Source organism: Staurois parvus, unplaced genomic scaffold, assembly GCF_062004578.1.
Source record: "Staurois parvus isolate SC_StPar_1 unplaced genomic scaffold, SC_StPar_1.0 ptg001398l, whole genome shotgun sequence".
Classification (NCBI taxonomy): domain Eukaryota; kingdom Metazoa; phylum Chordata; class Amphibia; order Anura; family Ranidae; genus Staurois; species Staurois parvus.
In genome coordinates, this window is record NW_028319194.1 from 530,246 (window position 1) to 555,858 (window position 25,613).

General features: G+C 41.8%; 1 protein-coding gene across 2 annotated transcripts in view; it reads left to right on the plus strand.

Annotated features, from left to right (window-relative positions):
- Positions 1-8,862: 8,862 nt before the first annotated feature.
- LOC149436217 (cholesterol 24-hydroxylase-like) overlaps positions 8,863-25,613 on the plus strand; it is a 58,042-nt gene continuing 41,291 nt past the window's right edge. Inside the window, exons 1-3 of one of the 2 annotated variants that reach the window (XM_089661862.1) lie at positions 8,863-9,126; positions 12,145-12,204; positions 23,514-23,595. In XM_089661862.1, coding sequence (XP_089517988.1) covers positions 8,996-9,126; positions 12,145-12,204; positions 23,514-23,595 — 273 coding nt within the window. In that variant the 5' untranslated portion in view covers positions 8,863-8,995. The remainder of the gene's footprint in view (positions 9,127-12,144; positions 12,205-23,513; positions 23,596-25,613) is intronic. The other variant, XM_089661861.1, reaches the window with a different exon arrangement.

The following is a 25,613-nucleotide window of genomic DNA, read 5'->3' on the forward strand; positions in this document are numbered from 1 at the left end:
TCTCTTTCTTCTCATCCTTCTCCTTCTCCTTCTTCTCATCCTTCTCCTTCTTCTCATCCTTCTCCTTCTTCTCATCCTTCTCCTTATTCTCAGCCTTCTTCTTCTCATCCTTCTCCTTCTCATCCTTCTCCTTCTCATCCTTCTCCTTCTTCTCATCCTTCTCCTTCTTCTCATCCTTCTCCTTCTCCTTCTTCTCATCCTTCTCCTTCTCCTTCTTCTCATCCTTCTCCTTCTCCTTCTTCTCATCCTTCTCCTTCTTCTCATCCTTCTCCTTCTTCTCATCCTTCTCCTTCTCCTTCTTCTCATCCTTCTCCTTCTCCTCATCCTTTTTCTTCTCATCCTTCTCCTTCTCCTTCTTCTCATCCTTCTCCTTCTTCTCATCCTTCTCCTTCTTCTCATCCTTCTCCTTCTTCTCATCCTTCTCCTTCTTCTCCTTCTTCTCATCATTCTCCTTCTTCTCATCCTTCTCCTTCTTCTCATCCTTCTCATCCTTCTTCTCATCCTTCTTCTTCTCATCCTTCTCCTTCTTCTCATCCTTCTCCTTCTCCTTCTTCTCATCCTTCTCCTTCTTCTCATCCTTCTCCTTCTCATCCTTCTCCTTCTCCTTCTTCTCTTCCTTCTCCTTCTTCTCATCCTTCTCCTTCTTCTCATCCTTCTTCTTCTCATCCTTCTCCTCCTTCTTCTCATCCTTCTTCTCATCCTTCTTCTTCTCATCCTTCTCCTTCTTCTCATCCTTCTCCTTCTCCTTCTTCTCATCCTTCTCCTTCTTCTCATCCTTCTCCTTCTTCTCATCCTTCTCCTTCTTCTCATCCTTCTCCTTCTTCTCATCCTTCTCCTTCTCCTTCTTCTCTTCCTTGTCCTTCTTATCATCCTTCTCCTTCTTCTCATCATTCTCCTTCTTCTCATCCTTCTCCTTCTTCTCATCCTTCTTCTTCTCATCCTTTTCCTTCTTCTCATCCTTCTTCTTCTCATCCTTCTTCTTCTCATCCTTCTCCTTCTCATCCTTCTCTTTCTTCTCATCCTTCTCCTTCTCCTTCTTCTCATCCTTCTCCTTCTTCTCATCCTTCTCCTTCTCCTTCTTCTCATCCTTCTCCTTATTCTCAGCCTTCTTCTTATCATCCTTCTCCTTCTTCTCATCATTCTCCTTCTTCTCATCCTTCTCCTTCTTCTCATCCTTCTCCTTCTTCTCATCCTTCTCCTTCTCCTTCTTCTCATCCTTCTCCTTCTCCTTCTTCTCATCCTTCTCCTTCTCCTTCTTCTCATCCTTCTCCTTCTTCTCATCCTTCTCCTTCTTCTCACCCTTCTCCTTCTCCTTCTTCTCATCCTTCTCCTTCTCCTTCTTCTCATCCTTCTCCTTCTCCTTCTCCTTCCTCATCTCCAAGGGCATTTAAATTAAAGGTACAGTGTTCTGCACTAATTTAAAGGCTCTCTGAAGCCTAGAAACCCTTTAAATAAGTCATCTTCGTAGCGGAGAAATTCGCATCGAATCGAATTTCACACTGGAATTCGCCGAATCAGCCGAATCGAATTTTTCATTTCTTCGCTCATCTCTAGGGACAACCCATAGTTTGGAATTTTTTTTATTTCACTTTTGAAGATAACGGTAAGTAGGTCAAATAGAGAGGGTGAATCTCCCTGAGGTCAGAGGTAGCAACAACAAAATATATATATATATGTGTTCTAATCCCTCTCCACTCTGTCCAAAACAACAAAAAGTGTACCCTTTAGTTATACTTTAAGCGTGACCTCTTCCTCCTGTATGTGTGTTGGTTACAGCCCTGCCGTCCCTGCCCATGTTTGAGTAGGGTAGGCAGAGCTGCTGTTAGAAACCACGGGCCCCAATACAGCCAACCTGACAGCCCCCCCCCCCAAAAAAAAGCACAGTTTACTATGCTTCAGTTATGAATGAACACAGTGAATGGTCAGTACTTATCAGTCATTGTGTTGATTCAGGAATGAAAGGGACTGGTAAATGTGACATATTTACTGGACCCTTCCCCCACTCTCCATCTTGAAGGATCCTATTGTGTGCTTGCAGCTGTCGGTGGGAAGGAGAGGAGGAAAGCCAGCAGTGCTGCGGGAGTGGGAGCACACAAGGGCACTGTCAGGGCAGGGGCCGAGGAACGGACAGGCAGGCCTAACAATGTAACGCACTGGCTGACGACAACCACCACCCACAGACCGAAGTCCCTCAGGGCGCGGAGTCTAAGTCCCAGGCTGCCCTTCACCAGGGCCCCTGATGGTGGGGATGGACTTGACGCAGCCAGGAACCAGGTCGCGGCCCCCGAGACACCTCAGCTGCAGTAATGGCCGCCGCCAATGGCGTGTAGCTGGTGGAAGAGACAAAAGAGTAGTCAGACAAGCCGGGGTCAACAACAACAGGACAAAACAGTACAGGACAGCAGACGAGAATCACAGGTCATGAGCCGGGTTCAGCAACGGAGAGTCAGATCAAAGGAGAATACAAAGAATAGTCGAGTACAGGCCGAATCAGATACCAGGAGAGTCACGAGAGTCAGAACAGAGTAATAGCAACACAAAGACACAAGACACAAGTGCAAAGAGCATGTGCGGGCCACAGGCTTATATGTCATCAGCCACACCCCTCTGGGGGATGGACCACAGAGACCTGAAGGCATAAAAGGATTCCCACCATGCACAGCAGAATCCAAGATGGACGCCAGCACATGGAGTAACATAACCTCAGGGAAAAGGTAGGACCTTGACAGGCACCTGGACAGCAGGTGGAAACAAATGGTGCACAGGGAGAGTGATGGGTGGGGCGGGGTGGGCAATTCAGGAACTGATCCCCTGCATGGCTCTCTGCAGCAGCTGAAAGCCAGCGGGAGGGATAGAAGAAGCCAGCTTTAAGCTGCGAGGGAGAACCATACAGGGGATAGGTTCCAGTAATTGCCCACAATTATTTGAATAATGGAAATTAGAGGTTCATATATAAATTACTGTATCACCCAATATGTGGCTTCCATCCAGTAGCCAAAAAATATGCAAACAAACAAAGAAATTGTGAAAAGAGATTCACAGGAAAGTGGCTACATTATGGACAGAATGCGATACTCTGAAAAATTTCCAAAAAATTATGCTTTATTAAACATTATTGATAGACAAAAGGGCAATTACCCTGGTTCACCATCACCTCAGTATGAGATAATACTCACAGACCTAAAACCACTTAAAAACCACACCAAGACCGGTCTGGATATAAACGTGCTGCAAAGACAATGACAAAACCTTGTCTAAAGCATTTGCAGCACCGCACATTGGTTACACTACCAGTAGGAGGTAATACAAAAACTTGTACCATAGGTATATATATAGTTATGACATGCCATGCAAAGTAGCTAATACAAACTTAAATAATAAAGTAGCTAATACAGTTACCATGTGGAAAGAGACATAACCCTTAACCTAAACAAGGCAATGTGGGTAAAAAATTATATATAGAGGAATGTATCCCAGTGATATTAATGTGGACTCATGCAGTACAACCCTATAAAGGCACAAGTGAGTGGAACGCATCTACCATTGGCAGATGCAAATCGTAGCAAAGATTCTTATAAACGGAGGAGTCCCTGTTGATGTCCTTGATGGAGTAATAGATGTACAGTGGGGATCGAAAGTTTGGGCACCCCAGCTAAAAATTTGTATTAATGTGCATAAAGAAGCCGAGGAAAGATGGAAAAATCTCCAAAAGGCATCAAATTACAGATTAGACATTCTTATAATATGTCAACAAAAGTTAGATTTTATTTCCATCATTTACACTTTCAAAATAACAGAAAACAAAAAAATGGCGTCTGCAAAAGTTTGGGCACCCTGCAGAGTTAATATCTTGTACTGCCCCCTTTGGCAAGTATCACAGCTTGTAAACGCTTTTTGTAGCCAGCCAAGAGTCTTTCAATTCTTGTTTGAGGTATCTTTGCCCATTCTTCCTTACAAAAGTCTTCCAGTTCTTTGAGATTTCTGGGCTGTCTGTCACGCACTGCTCTTTTAAGGTCTATCCATAGATTTTCAATTATGTTGAGGTCAGGAGATTGTGAAGGCCATGGCAAAACCTTCAGTTTACGCCTCTTGATGTAATCCCCCATGGATTTCGAGGTGTGTTTAGGATCATTATCCATTTGTAGAAGCCATCCTCTCTTTAACTTCAGCTTTTTCACAGATGGCATCAAGTTACCATCCAAAATTTGCTGAAATTTTATTGAATCCATTTTTCCTTCTACTCGTGAGATGTTCCCTGTGCCACTGGCTGCAACACAACCCCAAAGCATGATTGATCCAACCGCATGCTTAACAGTTGGACAGAAGTTCTTTTCATTAAATTCTGTGCCCCTTCTTCTCCAAACGTACCTTTGCTCATTCCGGCCAAAAAGTTCAATTTTAACCTCATCGGTCCACAGAACTTGTTTCCAAAATGCATCAGGCTTGTCTATATGTTCATTTGCAAAGTTCAAACGATGATTTTTGTGGTGAGGACATAGAAGAGGTTTTCTTCTGATGACTCTTCCATGAAGACCATATTTGTACAAGTATCTCTTTATAGTGGAATAGTGTACCACAACTACAGTGTCTGCCAGATCTTTCTGGAGGGATCGTGCAGTCAAACGTGGGTTTTGAATTGTTTTTCTCACAATCCTGCGAGCTGTTCTGTCTGATATTTTTCTTGGTCTTCCAGATCTTGCTTTAACTTCCACTGTTCCTGATGACTGCCGTTTCTTAATTACATTCCGAACAGAGGATATTGACATCTGAAAATGCTTTGCTATCTTCTTACAGCCTTCTCCAGCTTTGTGAGCGTGAACTATTTTCAGTTTCAGTTTTCTAGACAACTGCTTAGAAGAACCCATGGTGCTGATTGTTGGGGCAAGGTCAGATGAGTCTGGGCATTTAAAACCTTTGAGATTGACATCACCTGGTCTTCCCAGACGATGATTGAGAACAATCCATGACACTGGCAGGTCTCAGCTTTGCAAAGGGGGCAGTGCATGCTATAAATTCTGCAGGGTGCCCAAACTTTTGCAGACGCCATTTTTTTGTTTTCTGTTATTTTGAAAGTGTAAATGATGGAAATAAAATCTAACTTTTGTTGACATATTATAAGAATGTCTAATCTGTAATTTGATGCCTTTTGGAGATTTTTCCATCTTTCCTTGGCTTCTTTATGCACATTAATACAAATTTTTAGCTGGGGTGCCCAAACTTTCGATCCCCACTGTAGATAGCAGAGCCCAGCTTTACACGGTTTCTTCACCACAACGTGTGGACTATAGGCCACTGTAATTAACGTGATGAAAAAAGGCCCAGTGGGTCTTCCGTTTGTTGTAATATATACTGGATGCCTTGCATCTAGGTAATACATCATAATGTCCCCATCCTGGAATAAGACAAATAATATATGGACAGTCAATCTGGGTACTCCTACGTTGATGTATATAGACAGTAACAAGAAACCTTCTTCGTTAGTCTTGTAACAGTCCACTCACCACCTGTGCCATGGGTGATAAATAGTGGAGATGTCCTCCGTATGTACTGCCGTATTGATCCAGGGAACCGCTTACATCAGCCGATATCTCGCGGGTTCTGCTCTCTCCTTGGCGCCTGTGCAGCCTAGCATGACTCATGGCATGTGAAGATGGCCGCTCCTTGCTGGTCGGCGTTCATAACGCCAATGCGCATGACCGGAAATGACATATCTGACGTATGATGTCAACGCGTTTTGCCGATGGGCGTATCTCACTCTGCTTCGTCAGGACCAATGAGATTCCTGCCTTTCAGCTTCCTATTTATACTGGGTTTAGACATATGTTAGGGATACTAAAGATGTATTAGCTAAAATTGAAAATCTAGTAATAGACGAGAAGTCTATTTTGGTTGGAATAGATGTTGAGTCACTTTATGCATCTATCCCACATGAATGTGGTTTAAGATCGACTTCCTACTTTCTTGATAAAATATACCCTAAAATGGGGGGACAAAATTAATTTATTAGTGAGCTATTAGATATTGCATTATGACATAATTTTTTCCAATTTAACAATACCTTCTATCAACAGACTAGAGGTACAAGTATGGGGGCGCCATGGGCTCCGGCTTATGCGTGTCTACATCTGGGTTTTTGGGAGGAGCAGGTTGTCTACAAGTCACTAAGGTTTCTTGCATATGCTCAGATTTGGCTGAGATATATTGATGATATTTTCCTTGTATGGAGAGGAACACTGGAGGAATTAAAACTTTTCTTGGAGGAGTTAAATCAGAACCCCTTCAATATCAGACTTACATATGTCTTTGATGAGAGACGTATTTCTTTCCTTGACCTCGAACTTAGGCTTGAGGAAAACAGGCTCCTTACTAAAACGTTTAGAAAACCAACTGCAGCTAATACCTTATTAGAGTCTAGGACAGCAATGGGCAAACTACGGCCCGCGGACCGTACACGGCCCGGCGGACCTTTTAATCCGGCCCGCGGAGCTAGGCTCCTCTCATAGTCCTCCCTGAAGACCGGTGTAGCATGAAAATCTGTCTCCTATGAGGATCTGTCCCCCTCGACGTATCTGCGCATGTGCCGGAGATCGCCGATCGGCTGCTAATGCCTGAAACTGGCACATGTGCAGATACGTCGAGGGGGACAGATCCTCATAGGAGACAGATTTTCATGCTACACCGGAACGGCGTGGGAACACGGCGAGAGGAACGCGCGGAGCAAAGGTAAGTGAATTGACACGGGGGGAGTTGGGGACTTAATATGGGGGATGAATTAATATGGGGAATGGATTACTATAGGGGGGATGAATTACTATATGGGGGATGAATTACTATATGGGGGATGAATTACTATAGGGGGGATGAATTACTATATGGATAATGAATTACTATGGGGAATGAATTACTATGGGGGATGAATTACTATATGGGGGATGAATTACTAGGGGGGATGAATTACTATATGGGGGATGAATTACTATATGGGGGATGAATTACTATGGGGGATGAATTACTATAGGGGGGATGAATTACTATAGGGGGGATGAATTACTATATGGGGGATAAATTACTATATGAGGGATGAATTACTATGGGGGATGAATTACTATGGGGGATGAATTACTATATGGGGGATGAATTACTATGGGGGATGAATTACTATGGGGGATGAATTACTATATGGGATGAATTATTATATGGGGGATTAATTACTATGCTTACTATGGGGGAATATTAATATACTTACTATGGATGACACATACACATAATTCATCTACTCTTGGTCCGGCCCCCGGGTCCAATATATGAACCCATTGCGGCCCTCAAGTCAAAAAGTTTGCCCACCCCTGGTCTAGGAGTTATCATCCACGCTCATTGATTACAGGAATCCCGGTAGAACAGTTTCTGAGATGTCGAAGAAACTGTTCGAATATTAATGACTTTAGGATGGAGGCACAGGACCTCTATAAAAGGTTTAGGGAACGGGGATATTCCCACTCAAAGATTAGAAAAGCTCGTAATCGGGCATATCAAACTGATCGTAAGAGTTTGTTATCCCCTAAAAAAGAAGAGAAGGAAAAAATCAAGTGGGCAACCTGTTAGAATGATAACTCAGTTTGGAGCACAATGGCAGGACGTAAGACAAATATTAGAAAAACACTGGAAGATTTTAACTCAATGCCCTAAATTAGGTAAAATTGTGGGTGAATGCCCTCAAATGGTAGCTAGAAGAGCACCAAATCTTGGTGACCTCCTTATTCATTCTGACTATCAACCGTTAAAACAAACAACATGGTTAAAGTCACGTACAAAAGGGATGTATAGATGTGGAAAATGTCAAATCTGTAAATTTGTGGACCGCACAGATTTTTTCTTTGACTCAAATAGTAGTACTCACTATAAAATTCAAAGTCTTATAAATTGCTCCACAGCCAGAGTACTGTATATGTTGACTTGCCCATTTAAAAAGATGTATATAGGTAAAACTAAAAGGCAACTTAAAGTACGAATAGGCGAACACTTTAGAGATATCAGGTCCAATGATCCTGAAAGTAACCTAGCTCAACATTATGCTAAGTACCATGGTGGTAAATTAGAAGGTACAAAAGTGAAGGGTATCTATGCGTACAGGGGCGGACTGACCATTTGGGCACTTGGGCACTGCCCAAGGGCCCAGGGTCAGAAGGGGGCCCCATGAGATGCCCCTTGTACCTTTTCATAGGCTTTTTTCAGTGTGGGTGAGAACACAAGGGCCCCATAATCCCCTATTGCCCGGGGGGCCCCATGAGTTGTCAGTCTGCCCCTGCACACGTACATACATAAGCCTGACACTGCTCTGATGCCACTTACCCCAGAACAGGGCACTACCACTGCCCTACCACTACTCCAATTACATACATATTCAGCATGCAGATAGCACAGATCCTCCCATTCTTATTGTGTTTTTCACCCTTTTTGTACCATCCTCCGTGAGCTCCCGAACCTCTCCTTTTCTATTCACTTCCATTTGTTTGGAGCAAGCAGTGCACATTAGTTGCAGTCACATACACTGCTCTATACACATTACACATCCCATAGTCCATCCTGAGAGTGAGCAGCAGAGGGTGGCTACATTCCTACATACAGTGGGACCATGGAGAAAGACAGTAGCCACCCTTTAACAAAAAGTCAGACCAAAAACAAATTTGGAGATTTAGAAGAGGTTGAAAGCAATAGAAAGAACTTTTATTTTTAGTTAAAACTATAAATATTTTTTCAGTCCAGAGTTTATTTTAACTTTAAATCCTGATTGCTGCCAAAATGCCGTCATACGAGATTCCCATGTTTACCATGCACTGCACGAACCCTGTGTTATTGTAGAGGCCCCCATCTGAGGGAGGTTGGACAAATCCAGGAAAGTGAGATTGTCGCTGCCCTTTGTCCTATTTTCAGCAGCCAGTTTAGAATTAACAATTGTTGCTGTGAGCTAAAAGGCGTCTGCATCTTCTCGGTGACAATGTGGGCCCTCATTTTCTGGATTTTTGCTCTTCTGCTTGCTCTGGCCTCCATCTCTTTTATCCTGTTCTGTGGATATATCTACTACATGCACAGGAAATATGACCACATTCCTGGACCCCCCAGAGACAGGTAAGAGAGTCTTTTATATTAAAATAGTTAAAGTAGACTAGACCCAATTTATAAACTAGGATTTAACATGGTAATCCAATTCCAGAAGTTGTTTTTAGCTCTAATGGTGGCCAAACTCACTTTGATTTTTTTTTCTAATACGATCGGTGTGCAATTCGGTCAAAACGATGTCTATAACTTCCATACCAATCAATTTAGACACAATTTCAATGAGATGCGTTTAAGCCAACTGGCCAGGTCAGAGTATTGTTGATCATATTGCATCAATCAGCATCAATGGAATACTTTGTTCATGAATGTGATCATATTTGATTGGATTATGATTGATAACTTGTGATCATTAAGTAGGCCTCATTCACACCTGCGCATCACACTAATGCATGTGTTTTGCGCGACAGACTTGAATGGGTTGTCCTACGTGTGACGAATGCATCCGATCGAGCACTGAGCTTTGCGGGTCTTTTACAGCACATTTGCTGTGTTTCAAAACACAGGTTTCCTGGCTGCATTTGGGGTGTCATTAACAATCAATGGCACCGCAGGTGTGACACACATTTTTTGTCACGTTCCCAGAATGTGCAGATGTGAATGCGGCGTTAGAATTGTAAGTTAACTACTGATTGAAATACACTTCCCAGGTGTGTGGCATATTGATCAAATGGGTTGCTGAATATTGATTGATTCATATTGGAAAATCAAATTATAAAAAATTGATCATATACAGTATCAAAGCGTGTATGGCCAACATAAATGCTTTCAATAGGGATTCATTTAGACCTTCGAGTGTGCGTTGAGGTGCTTTTTCTGTTGTTGCATTAGACAAGTGCATTGTTATGCATCACATTGCATTTTCTTTGCAGTGGATAACAGCCATTGACAAATGCTTATTAATATCCATTGCCAGTCCATTAAAAGGCATGTGTATACACTGTTCAAAAAAAATTATTAAAGAAACACTTTTTAATCAGAGTATGGCTTCAAGTCAATTAAACTCCTGGGATATTGATCTGGTCAGGTAAGTAGCAGGGGGGGTTGTTAATCAGTTTCAGCTGCTTTGGTGTTAATGAAATTAGCAACAGGTGCACTAGATGGGCAATAATGAGGAGACCCCCAAAACAGGAATGGTTTTACAGGTGGAGGCCACTGAAATTTTTTTCCCAACTCATCTTTTCTGTTTTTCACTAGTTTAGCATTTGGCTAGGGTCAGTATCACTACTGGTAGCATGAGGCGATACCTGGACCCTACAGAGGTTGCACAGGCAGTCCAACTCCTCTGGTATGGCACATGAACACGTGCCATTGCCAGAAGGTTTACTGTGTCTCCCAGCACATTCTTGAGCATGGAGGAGATTCCAGGAGACAGGCAGTTACTCCTAGGAGAGCTGGACAGGGCCGTAGAAGGTCCTTAACCCATCAGCAGGACTGGTGCAAGGAGGAACAGGATGAGTACTGCCAGAGCCCTACAAAATGACATCCAGCAGGTCACTGGTGAGAATGTCTCTGACCAAACAATCAAAAATGGACTTCATGAGGGTGGCCTGAGGGCCTGACGTCCTCTAGTGGGCCCAGTGCTCATTACCCAGCACCATAGAGCTCAACTGGCATTTGCCATTGAAAACCAGAATTGGCCGATCCGCCACTGGCACCCTATGCTTTTCACAGATGAGAGCAGGTTAACCTTGAGCACATGGACAGACGTGAAAGGGTCTGGAGAGCTGTGGAGAACATTATGCTGCCTGTAACATCGTTCAGCATGACCGTTGTGGTGGTGGGTCAATGATGGTCGGGGGAGACATATCCATGGAGGGACACACAGACCTCTACAGGCAAGACATTGGCACCCTGACTGCCATTAGGTATCGGAATGAAATCCTTGGACCCATTGTCACCCAACGCTGGTGCAGTGGGTCCTGGGTTCCTCCTGGTGCACGACAATGCCCGGCCTCATGTGGCAAGAGTATGCTGGCAGTTCCTGGAGAATGAAGGAATTGATACCATTGAATGGCCCCCACGCTCGCCTGACCTAAATCCAATAGAACACCTCTGGGATGTCATGTTTCGGTCCATCCAACGCCAACAGGTTGCACCTCAGACTGTCCAGGAGCTCAGCGATGCCCTGGTCCAGATGTGGGAGGAAATCCCCCAGGACACCATCCATCATCTCATTAGGAACATGCCCCGATGTTGTCAAGCATGCATACAAGCACGTGGGGGCCACACAAACTACTGAGGACGATTTTGAGTTGCTGCAATGAAATTTCAGCAAAATGGACTCGCCTGCTGCATCATCTTTTCACTTTGATTTTCGGGGTGCCTTTGAATTCAGTCCTCTGTAGGTTGATAATTGTCATTTCCATCAAACGATGGGACATCCTTACGTTCCTAACACATTACCCAGTCCATATCAGTATAGATATCTAACACAATATGTTTCCCCATTGAGATGTGATGTGTTTTCAAAGTGTTCTTTTAATTTTTTTGAGAAATGTATATAGCTTTTTTTCATTGAAGTATTTCAGAAAAATATATATGGCATTTTGGTCATTAATGGAGCTGACAATACAGGCATTCATCTCTTACAAAAATGATGGTGACATTTTGTTCAGCTTGTGTCAATGTTTTAAACATGCAACAAATGTTTTATAAATAAACCCCTAAGGATAGCCATAGATAGGTCGATGTTGTGCCCTTCCATCAATGGTAGCACGTAGCGCTATTATTTTCTGCCGCCAGGAAGCCTTCCTGGTTAGTCGAACACAATGATTGTTGCTAGCGGCTATAGCCACTGGCAGTAATCAGATGTAAAAAAATCCAACAGGCCGGTTGTACTCAAGTCGATCCATGGATCGACTTGGGTACAACTAGCCTGCCCATAGATCGATCCATTTATGGCCGGCTTAAATGTCTTTCAGATAAGGTTTACAACTACTAAAATAAATGCAATTATAACTAAAACTAATGTATGTACAGAAAATGCACACTGCTATCACATTAACATAAAATTATGTGCTCTTTTAGCTTCATCCTTGGACATTATCCCACAGCAGATGAGCTTGCGTATGACTTGTTTTTAGAGTGGTAAGTTGTGCAATCATTTATTTTACATTACACTGGTCAAGAGGGATGTAATGAACATAAAGTATCCAAAATCAACAAATTTATTTGAGTCTATTAAAAAAGTGAATACATTTTCCATCTTGGCAATATAGATATAATAAAGCACCATTTCTCAACCGGGGTGCAATTTCGGTTCCCCTGGGGTGCCACAAATGCAGGACATAGTCTGCCAGGATCAATATCATGCGCTACCATGGTGCTGGCCAGCCACAAGAACCATATTAACTAATGAAGCACTAGAGCTGTTGTGGTGGTTTATGTAAGGATTTATTCTACTTATAAAGGGCGTGTCCCTTTCCCTTAGATGAAATATTACAGTGCCTCCAGCCGTGAAAATACGGCAAATATTTAGTAAACCAATAATTTGGACACCTTGATAATTTGATCACCACTTATTATTATACCTTGAATTCTTTTAGCCAGTATGATTTCGTACCATACACACAAAATTTGCCTTATAATAGATAAATATAAAAATTTATTTATGTACAAAAATTACATATATATTAACACAAAACGCAAAAGACTGGTGATGAATGAATACTGGTACACACAATCAAAGATATACCCTACCAATTTCATACACAATATAATGTTTCTAAATAATGAAATCAATATAACAATTTTCTAGATGATGATGATTAAAAATTAAATTTATTAATAACTAATAATTTCAAGTATCTCAAAGGTTATTTTCTTTCATTACGTGGCCATAGCAATGGAAGAAGATATTCCCTGATAAATTATACTCTAATTATTAATATTTAATAATTTATAAAATATGAAAAATTTGTAATATGACACCAACAATCTCTAACAGTAATACGGGATCTCTCTATATCTATAAACACCCAATACAGTTGTGATACACTAAGGTAATTCTTATTACTCTACACAACAGATAAAATATACAATACAAAATTAAATGGACAGTCTCACCACACCCAGATCTAGGAATATGACACCTCCCAGTGGATTCAACTGGCAATGGAACGCCTTCAGAATGATGATCACAGGGGAAAGTGAGATATAGTTCAATAGTGTGGGAGAATGTAGGAAGATAGAAGCACAGAGATTTAGAAGTAAAGTTTTTAGAAGTTTGAAAGGATGGAAGAGTTGATAGACAGCAGAGATGGATTTCAGCTTCAGATATCTTCAGTTAGTTTTCAGTCAGGTTCTTCAGTCAGTTGTTCCTTTTTCAATGAAGTTTCTTTAGTGAGGTTTTTCTTAGTGAGGTTTTTCTTAGTGAGGTTTTTCTTAGTGAGGTTTTTTTTTTTTAAATGAGGTGCATGGGTTTTTATACCAACTAAACTATTGTTCTAAGAGACCCTCCCACCAGGCTTTTTGATTGGCTGGTTGAGAAATGTATGTATTTAAGCTATCTCTCACCTGTCCACTAAGTGGCGGTCAGAGCTCATAGAACAATTTGAGTATTGATGATGACTCACACCTCGGGTGGAACTCAAGGTGATTTCAGGTATTAACTATATGTCTTATCCTAGATATATATAGTTGATCATACCTATAATGTTCTAAATAGGAACCATGGAATATCTGTGTATGTTCAGTTATTCATCTCTCTGAGATACAACTTGTGTGAAAGCATTTGTTTCCCGATAAGACATACAACTAATGCTAATTCACAATATATCTTATTTTTTCTCATCTCAATACTCAAGTTAGTGATATACAATCCCCATTCAGCTGAATATTTTGTGGTGTGTGAAACAGATTCTTTATAACATCCATTGATACTATGCTTTTTGGTAATATCTCCGTGGGTAGATATATTCAATTCTTAGCCTTAAATGTCCTGAATTTAACCTTTTTGTTTCAGAATCAAACATTTCCATGGGTAGGAAAGACTCTGTTTACCTGGCTATTGTGTTGGAGTCAGAGTAAACAACCATTTATACTTTCAACCTTGGTGGATAATAGTATATTGTGATAGTTCGAGAGGTTTGTAGGTTCATCACACTTTGCAAGGTTCTGGGCAAATTTTCAACCAGTTGAGTTCCCGTCTTATCATTGTCTTTTAGTTAGGTGTGATGACTCAATGTTTGAAGGTTGAAGTCCTATTTGGCTGTCTATTTAACTTTTGTAGACGTCTTCCACTCAACCCCAATATATAAACAGTGTTTGTTGACATCCCACACTTTAACTATTTTCACAGTCTCCAATTTAAATCTTACAATTGTCTGGTCTTAAACTACCTGTTGACAGTCCAAACAGTCTATTGTCTTGGAAAAAGCTCACTTCACTCATTATGTACATTTCTTAACTGGAGGGTCCTTTGAATTTTCAACCAAGACAAGTTAACCCTTAGCAGATGGCTAGGCTGGTTTACTATCAGAATTAAGGTTATGTCTTGATAAATAATTTCAAAAGTCCACAACACTGTGATGCACAATATCTCACTCACACCATGGCAATGCATAGTGCTGATGCAGGTAAGGTGGCATGCAGGGCTGCCTCCAGCATTCAGGAGAAGATGGAGAGAACCTCCATCCAGGTCTACTCTGCCATTCTACTGAAGTATGGGGGGACTCTGATGTATATTATGTGAGTGTAGTTTGTAGTGTATTTGTTTTATTAAAGGCATCTTTTTTTCTTTTTTTTTTTTAAATAAAGTCTGCTTTTAGATTTTTTTTGGAAGGGACAGGTTCCAAGTGGCTTGACCTGCGCAAGGGGTATGCCGTGTGTGGATAGACAGACTAAGCACAGAGTGAAAAATTGTGTATTTAGAGTATATACATGTTAGGAGTAAGAAAAAATGGGCAGTCAAGATCAGGACTCCAAGTAAAAGAAGAAAAAGAGGTGAACATTTTCCATACTATCCCAATAGCCAAAGTTCAAAAATTTAGAGAGTAGGTGCCATTGCTGTAGGAGATATACTTTAGTAAACTTCTTTGGACACCCCCTTGTTATAGAATGAACCTTGATATAATGGTAAATTTGAGTTCACTAAATTCTTCCAGAACTGGACAGAAGGAGGAAATTACTTTTTCCAGCTTTAATAAAAAGGCATATGAATGATATATCATTTGAGGTTGAATTTACTAAAAGCAAATAGACTGTGCACTCTGCAAGTGCAATTGCGCAAATTTTAACCATCCTGACAAACATATTTCCACCTCATTCTCCCCCTCCCTTTCTGAGAGTCACAGCAACATTTGGCCAGTGTGTATGTGTGTTAGGAGTGTCACAGGAGGCCAGGGCCCAGCAGGGGACTAGGAGCTATAAAGTCCCCAAGGGAGCTGGGGCCTAGTTGTCCGAAGAACCTGTAAAATGTAACACCCTGTATAAGATAAGGCAAGCTTTCCCTGGAGTTCAACACATTCCAAGGAAGGCGGGACCAGCTAACACTTTTAAAAATCCATTTTTCCCCTATGTCTCATATCTTGGAATATGAGAGACTTACATAAAAACCAGACATATTGTCAGATTGGCTAAGAGAAGACAAACAATTTGATAGGTCACTCGCCTTGTCTCTAATACATACGAAAGGCGAAAAATAGATCTTGTAAACCGTTCAGTGTATAATTTCATAATTCATATCTAATCAATCCTCAGATGTGTCTGCATAATAATCTACCCACGGGTGGAATGTCACTTTTGCATAGGAAAAGATATGAGCCAAAATATGAGTTATGAGAGATTTTGGACCTAGTTGAGGTATCCGCACGACAATTCCTCCCTAAACGGGGTATTGGTCCTTGACTTCAGAGACACCCCCTGCTGGGGAACTACAAATTAGGCTGTCAGGCCTAAGAAGAGTAAGTTGAAGACATCTCCCATTTTAACATCAGTACCACCTGGGGAGACCCGTGCCCTTTCGCTTTGAAACTTGGATCTGCTAACCCAGGACTTTGGCAAGTACCTTAACCCTTTCACCTCTCTCTGATATCTCTTTGCTATGCTGTTGGTCTCTGTATATTTATATATATATCTTAGTTACATCTTTTCTGTAAATATTTTTATTGCACCCGTTTGACCTTTTAGTAATAAATCTTTCCTTCTGAAAGTGTTGAACTGTTTCTATGGCGCTTTATTGCAATTTACGAATTCCTGCCTCTAAAGAGAATGCTACTGTGTTTGTTTAACCCTCTGTATAACCGTGTTATACAGATGATTACTTCAACCATTATAGTGTTATAACTGATATCGCCGAGTTTCCTCTTTCTCTGTACAAAAAGGAGGAGGTGGCAGCGTGAAGGGTTAATTGCGTAATTAACCTGACCTAGTACAATCGCTCAGTACATCGATTGTGGTCCAATTAGCTGCAAAATCGTTGTGCAGGGTGCAGCTGGGTGTGGCATTGTTACGCACATGACATCGCGGTTTTAGATCAGCTAGTCCTCCGGTCACGAGTTTGATGAGAAGGGCTGGGGTCTGACGCCGTGATCGTGACACCTTGTACTATGTGACAAGCTGTGACCAATCACAGCTCACACAGTAGTTCTCAATGCCTGCAAGAATGCAGCCAAAGAGAACGAGAAATGATTTACAGCCTTTATGGGTGTAAAAGCAATCACTGTAAAAAAAAAAAAAAAAATCTTTATCACCCCCCACAAGTAGTACACCCGCCCCCACCATGGTGACACTGTACTGCTAGGGTGACAGAATGTAAAAAAAAAAACATTAATAATATAAAAATGTAAAGAAAAATGTTTAAAAATGATAATTTTTGGTTATAAACTAATTTGGGTTATTTTTTTTTTTTTTACTAAAAAGATACCAGAATAACTTTTGGCCAAGGTTTATGATGAAATATTATTTATTTGCAAAATGTTATAAGAAAAACACTTTTTTCAAAATTTTTGGACTTTTTCATTTACATAGCAAAAAAATAAAAATCCCAGTGGTGAATAAATACCACCAAAATAAAGCTTTATTTGTCTAAAAAAATGCTAAAAATTCATATGGGTACAGTGTTGCATGACCGCGCAATTGTCATTCAAAGTGTGATATCGCTGAAAGCTGAAAATTGGCCTTGACAGGAAGGGGGTAAAAGTGTCTGGACTGGAAGTGGTTAAATTGTTGGGAAGTGTTTTTCAAGATTAATTTATTTAAAATACAGCACATTATAGTTTAATTAATTTTTGCCCTCCGATTAAAACAACAAATTTTGTTCTATCTCTTATGTTTTGGCTAGGTATTACAACCTTCCGAGGCTCGGCCACTGTAGGAGTGACCATGCTAGCACAATCCCTTTCAGCTTTGGGTGGTTTCCATCTGCCTGGAAAGGGTGTTGTAGGACTTTTTTGCCCAGCTATACGTGCAATTCAGGAAGTTTAGCAATGGGTTTGCAACAGTGTTTATGACAACTGCCTGAAGCACTTTGCAAGCATTTGTAATGGATATATGATAGTACTTGAAACTAAATTTTACTTGCATCAGGAATACTGGTCCAGAAGTGGTCCAGGACAATTTTATTTTCTTAGTAGTCCAAAAGAACAGAAGGCAAACTAGCCATACTAGATCACATACCCCAATTGAAGTAGGTTTTTAACGTTTGAAAATAAATTTTGGCCCAGTGGCTTGCAAGAGTGAATGATGTTGAACAGATGGAAGACCTGACTTCTGCTTTTCGGGACAAGTCTGAGGAACATAGACCAGATGGATTTACGGGAATCTCTGCCGCTTCTCTGATGAATTCCTCCAATACACTTAACCTGTGTCAATCACCTGTGATTTATACTGCTCAATTAGGGATTCCTGCTCCCCGGGGATGACCCCCTTTTCCCCCTCCAGTTCCCTTAGCCCACTACCTCTCTCTCTCCGTTCTTTTTCCTTGCTTTTGCTTTTCCTTTTCTCATATTTACCTAAAGTGCTACTATACCCAGGACCCTGAATTCACTATATCTAGTCTCCCCGGACCCTGCATTCACTATATCTGGTCTCCCCGGACCCTGCATTCACTATATCTGGGCTCCCAGGACCCTGCATTCACTATATCCGGTCTCCCTGGACCCTGCATTCACTATATCTGGTCTCCCCGGACCCTGCATTCACTATATCTAGTCTCCCCGGACCCTGCATTCACTATATCTGGTCTCCCCGGACCCTGCATTCACTATATCTGGACTCCGAGGACCCTGCATCCACTATATCCGGTCTCCCTGGACCCTGCATTCACTATATCTGGTCTCCCTGGACCCTGCATTTACTATATCTGGTCTCCCCGGACCCCGCATTCACTATATCCGGTCTCCCCGGACCCTGCATTCACTATATCTGGTCTCTCTGGACCCTGCATTCAATATATCTGGTCTCCCTGGACCCGGCATTCACTATATCCGCTCTCCCCGGACCCTGCATTTACTATATCCGGTCTCCCCGTACCCTGCATTCACTATATCTGGTCTCCCCGGACCCTGCATTCACTATATTCGGTCTCCCTGGACCCTGCATTCCCTATATCTGGTCTCCCCGGACCCTGCATTCACTATATCTGGTCTCCCACAATACACAGAACATGGAAATGCAATAGTTTTAGTAAATATAAACTGACAAATACCTTTTCTCATCAGCAGTACATAGCAGTCTTGTGACTTCTATCAGTGTCCAGCTGAGCATTGATTAAAGCTTGTAGGCAGATTTTTTATTTTTCTCTAGGAGAATGCATGACCCTTGACCCCAATTGAAGTAGGTTTTTAACGTTTGAAAATAAATTTTGGCCCAGTGGCTTGCAAGAGTGAATGATGTTGAACAGATGGAAGACCTGACTTCTGCTTTTCGGGACAAGTCTGAGGAACATAGACCAGATGGATTTACGGGAATCTCTGCCGCTTCTCTGATGAATTCCTCCAATACACTTAACCTGTGTCAATCACCTGTGATTTATACTGCTCAATTAGGGATTCCTGCTCCCCGGGGATGACCCCCTTTTCCCCCTCCAGTTCCCTTAGCCCACTACCTCTCTCTCTCCGTTCTTTTTCCTTGCTTTTGCTTTTCCTTTTCTCATATTTACCTAAAGTGCTACTATACCCAGGACCCTGAATTCACTATATCTAGTCTCCCCGGACCCTGCATTCACTATATCTGGTCTCCCCGGACCCTGCATTCACTATATCTGGGCTCCCAGGACCCTGCATTCACTATATCCGGTCTCCCTGGACCCTGCATTCACTATATCTGGTCTCCCCGGACCCTGCATTCACTATATCTAGTCTCCCCGGACCCTGCATTCACTATATCTGGTCTCCCCGGACCCTGCATTCACTATATCTGGACTCCGAGGACCCTGCATCCACTATATCCGGTCTCCCTGGACCCTGCATTCACTATATCTGGTCTCCCTGGACCCTGCATTTACTATATCTGGTCTCCCCGGACCCCGCATTCACTATATCCGGTCTCCCCGGACCCTGCATTCACTATATCTGGTCTCTCTGGACCCTGCATTCAATATATCTGGTCTCCCTGGACCCGGCATTCACTATATCCGCTCTCCCCGGACCCTGCATTTACTATATCCGGTCTCCCCGTACCCTGCATTCACTATATCTGGTCTCCCCGGACCCTGCATTCACTATATTCGGTCTCCCTGGACCCTGCATTCCCTATATCTGGTCTCCCCGGACCCTGCATTTACTATATCTGGTCTCCCACAATACACAGAACATGGAAATGCAATAGTTTTAGTAAATATAAACTGACAAATACCTTTTCTCATCAGCAGTACATAGCAGTCTTGTGACTTCTATCAGTGTCCAGCTGAGCATTGATTAAAGCTTGTAGGCAGATTTTTTATTTTTCTCTAGGAGAATGCATGACCCTTGACCTCTGTCTGGAGAGCGCTGATTGGCCCTGTGCTGATCACATGCACCCTCCCAAGAAAAAAACAAACCTCTCTAGCAATACACATCAAACTGAGCTTCTGCAGAGTGACTCCACACGATATGTCTTATCAGGAAATAAAAGGGGGACACTGGAAGAAGGGGAGGATCAGAGAAGACAGGATCAACAGCGTTTTTACACAATGCAGATGATTAAGTTTGTCCAGATCTGCTACTTGACTGGAATCCCAGACATATTGACCAGTTCCCTACTGGGCCAATTCTGAAATTTCTCTCCTACATGTAAAAATCTGTATTTTTTGCTAGAAAATTACTCAGAACCCCCAAACATTATATATTTCATTATCAGAAGCCCTAGAGAATATAAAATGGTGGGTGTTGCTATTTTTTGTGTCACGCAGCGGTTTTTCAAACACAATTTTTTGGGCAAAAATACACTTTAATGAATTTCATTTTGCACAAACACTATACAATACCTAATTGTTGTGAATAAAAAAAATGATGTTATCCCAAGTAACATGTCACGCACTAAAATTGCGTACGCTCATAGAACGGCACCAAGCTACGGTACCTAAATATTTTCATAGGCAACGCTTTAAAGGCCTTCACAGGTTACCAGTTACACGGGAGGTCTGGAGCTAAATCCATTGCTCTTGCTCTGACGTTCACAATGATACCTCATAAGTATGGTGTAATCGCTGTTTAAATATGTGTACTGGACTTGTATGTGTTCGCATTTGCACATTAGGACGGGGGGGGGCTTTAAATGTTTTTATTATTATTTTTATTTTTTTACACTGTCTGTTTAATTGTTTTTTATTTTTTATCAGCGTTATTGATTTCACAAGGGTTGTACAGCATCAGCCACTCTGAATCACTTCTGCTGTTCAGCCACTTGCATCGCTTCTGCTGAACAGAGAATTGTCAGCAGAACACTTTGAAACTGGGATGATGCTGCTGGTGCAGACTTCATCCTGCTATAACCACTTCAACCCGAGGATGTCGTATGACTTCATGGGGGCGGGAACAGGTTTCTTTTCTGTGTATCACACCTATTACAATTTGTAAAGAAATGCCCGTAGCGAAATAAAGAAGAAATAGCGCAGGGCATACATGACTAGGCCCAGAGTGGGGGAAGGAAGAGCAGAAAGGGTTAAGGTAGCTCCAGGGGGATTTGTTATTGTTAGTGGGGGGTAGCTGATTGGTAGAGGTTGGTGTAGGTGGGGTTTTGCTGCACCTTAGGGTGGGAGGTTCTGTGAGGGGGCGTCAGTTAGCTGGACGGCAAGAGTGTGAGCTTCCCTCCCGCCCTCCCTGTTTGGGTGAGTTTTGGGTCCCTCCAGGTGAAGGGGGGGATTATGTTGGTTCATGGACGGTTGTTGGTCTTTGGAGGCGGTTCTTATTTGGACGGTGTACAACAATGGTGTGGGACCCATCCGTGGTATGGGATGCCCGGGGACATTCCCAGTTAACCGAGGTTTAACTGGAAGGTGGTGGTGCTGCACTGCGGACGGTATGGTTGTCTCCGAGCTGGTTGGTAGCGGCTGGAGGCCTAGTGTATATGGTTGTCCGCAGGTGCATTTCGGATCATTTTCGGGTGCCTTCGAAGACCAACAACAATTCTGGGGGTTTCTGTTATAAGGAATGGTTGGTGTATTGTAACTTGAGTTGTTATTAAAAGGCCATGCTGGCCATTTACTCCAAAATTGGTGTTATGTCTTTTGTTAATAATTGGTTAAGAGGAAGGGGGTTAGCGCGGAACGGTAATGGTGATAATGGGGAAGTGGACGAGCCTATCTCTGGTGCAATAGTCAAGTTTTTCACATTCACAGTTAGAATTTTGTTTACTCAAGAAAAATGTTTCATCCTGTTCCTTCCAATTTTCCCATCACTATGGTAGAAAACACTTTCTGATTTGATTCTGCCAACTGTTAGAAAACTGAATGAACATTAACAAAAAGAAAATTTAAAAATTCTAATTCTATGGCGCTTTAGGCCTCATTCATACCATACGTGCAGTAGAAGTGCAAATGGAAAAAACATGCAGATTTCACATGCAGAGACATCAGTTTAAATCAGTTTTATGCACGTTTCAGATTCTTGCACAGAAACCAATCTTCACATGATACTAGTGCTATGATGTGAACAGGGCACATAGAAAACAATAGTGTTTCTGGTGCCCTTGCAGAATGTGTGCAGAAAAACTCACATCTCTGCACCATGGTGTGAACAAGGCCTTAGGGACACCTGGCACTGAAAGGGGCAAATGAATGGATGTCGCCATTACTCATGGTCTGAAAAATATGGATAGCACAAGCACTTCAACTGTGACTGTTGTCATGGAAATTTTGTATTTACAGGTTGAACTTTAAATGTGTCATATATTAATGTTATTCATATGTCTCTCGTGTGGCTTAATTAAAGCTCTGAAGACTGCAATTGGGCCATGCGCATGTACAATGTATGTATTACAGTACTCAGCTCGGTAACGGATGAGATGGCAGATCTGCGCTTATAGACCGGCGTGTATGCCACCACGGCATTCAATGCGAATGCCGCCGGCGGTAGGCCGCGGGCCTGTATCCACATATCAGCAGCATAGTACCACATGGACTTCGCAACGCAAGGCGCCAAGCAGTGTGAACTCCGCATGTAGGCTCATGTATATCTTACAAGCCATTACCGACCTGAACTGTATCTGGATGGATGTGTTTTAATAAAGATCGTATCAGGCCCATTCAGATACAGACTGGCACTGTTTAATCTAAGGGATGCTTGTACAGAGAATTTACATACCACTTGGAGCTAATAGGATAGGAAGTTTGCTTCCCTCAGAGAGCTCATGGAGGGGAAGGGAGGGGAGGACTGGTGATAGATAATAGGAAAGGCTATGCTCCAATCTGAATGTACATCCTGTGTATAGGCACTCCCCATTGCATTGTTCTGTGGAAGGGGATTGACCTGACTCATGTGGGGGGCGTGTGTGTGTGTGTAATAAAACCAGGGACTGAGTCTGAAACCAGTCTCTTTGTGAATTCCAACAGCAACCTGAGAGTGTCGCCTGATCATTCTTAGGTAACTGGAGCTCCATTTCCCCATAATTCTGAGATAGCTAAACCAGTTGGAGGCGCAGGAATCGTGGAGCTAAGCTGCAGTCGTGGTAAGCGAGATTCGCACAGCTGTATGGGGGATTGCTGCGCATCCAACTGCGAGTACTCACGGTAAGGAGAAACTTGTTCAAAGCGAATTTCCAAGACACTGTTATCTTGACAAAGGGTGCTTGTTTGAAAACATTTGCCGTGTCGTGTCATGACAAACTGATAGCCATATATTTCTGAAAGAGCAAGAGGGGTGTGTAAGAAAAAGGAGTGTCACACCAAATTCCCACTACATGCAGTACACAGCTCTTGTTCCAAATACTTCATGATCAATAAATTTACCTGTGCCTTTGCTTTTCTTTTTTTTTTCCAGGAGCCAGAGATACGGCCCAGTCGTACGGATTAATTTTTTACACAATGTGATAGTCTTAGTTGTCAGCCCAGAAGCAGTAAAGGTAAGAATATCTCCATCTCTGCATCCTCCCTGGACCTTCAGTGAACCAGTTGAAACATTAGAGCAAACATAAGATGTGTCATCATAAGATGTAGTACAATATAACATAAGTAACCTGTTTAAGCATTTTATTTACCGTACCCAAGATTCACACAGCGTTCCCCCAAGGTTCACACATTTATTCAAATAAGACCCCTAAATCTGTGGATGTGAGTACAAATTTTCCTTCAATATATAAAGGTAGGATAAAGCAGAACTTCAGGCAAACCACTAAATACACAATTTTTGCACAAATAAATACATTATATATATATATATACACACATATATATATACAGTGGGGATCGAAAGTTTGGGCACCCCAGCTAAAAATTTGTATTAATGTGCATAAAAAAGCCAAGGAAAGATGGAAAAATCTCCAAAAGGCATCAAATTACAGATTAGACATTCTTATAATATGTCAACAAAAGTTAGATTTTATTTCCATCATTTACACTTTCAAAATAACAGAAAACAAAACAATGGCGTCTGCAAAAGTTTGGGCACCCTGCAGAGTTAATATCTTGTACTGCCCCCTTTGCAAAGCTGAGACCTGCCAGTGTCATGGATTGTTCTCAATCATCGTCTGGGAAGACCAGATGATGTCAATCTCAAAGGTTTTAAATGCCCAGACTCATCTGACCTTGCCCCAACAATCAGCACCATGGGTTCTTCTAAGCAGTTGTCTAGAAAACTGAAACTGAAAATAGTTGACGCTCACAAAGCTGGAGAAGGCTATAAGAAGATAGCAAAGCGTTTTCAGATGTCAGTATCCTCTGTTCGGAATGTAATTAAGAAATGGCAGTCATCAGGAACAGTGGAAGTTAAAGCAAGATCTGGAAGACCAAGAAAAATATCAGACAGAACAGCTCGCAGGATTGTGAGAAAAACAATTCAAAACCCACGTTTGACTGCACGATCCCTCCAGAAAGATCTGGCAGACACTGGAGTTGTGGTACACTATTCCACTATAAAGAGATACTTGTACAAATATGGTCTTCATGGAAGATTCATCCGAAGAAAACCTCTTCTACATCCTCACCACATAAATCATCGTTTGAACTTTGCAAATGAACATATAGAAAAGCCTGATGCATTTTGGAAACAAGTTCTGTGGACCGATGAGGTTAAAATTGAACTTTTTGGCCAGTATGAGCAAAGGTACGTTTGGAGAAGAAGGGGCACAGAATTTAATGAAAAGAACCTCTGTCCAACTGTTAAGCATGGGGTTGGATCAATCATGCTTTGGGGTTGTGTTGCAGCCAGTGGCACAGGGAACATCTCACGAGTAGAAGGAAAAATGGATTCAATAAAATTTCAGCAAATTTTGGATGGTAACTTGATGCCATCTGTAAAAAAGCTGAAGTTAAAGAGAGGATGGCTTCTACAAATGGATAATGATCCTAAACACACCTCGAAATCCACGGGAGATTACATCAAGAGACGTAAACTGAAGGTTTTGCCATGGCCTTCACAATCTCCTGACCTCAACATAATTGAAAATCTGTGGATAGACCTTAAAAGAGCAGTGCGTGACAGGCAGCCCAGAAATCTCAAAGAACTGGACGACTTTTGTAAGGAAGAATGGGCAAAGATACCTCAAACAAGAATTGAAAGACTCTTGGCTGGCTACAAAAAGCGTTTACAAGCTGTGATACTTGCCAAAGGGGGCAGTAGATATTAACTCTGCAGGGTGCCCAAACTTTTGCAGATGCCATTTTTTGTTTTCTGTTATTTTGAAAGTGTAAATGATGGAAATAAAATCTAACTTTTGTTGACATATTATAAGAATGTCTAATCTGTAATTTGATGCCTTTTGGAGATTTTTCCATCTTTCCTTGGCTTCTTTATGCACATTAATACAAATTTTTAGCTGGGGTGCCCAAACCTTCGATCCCCACTGTATATATATATATATATATATATATATATATATATATATACTCACTGGATACTTTATTAGGTACACCTGTTCAATTG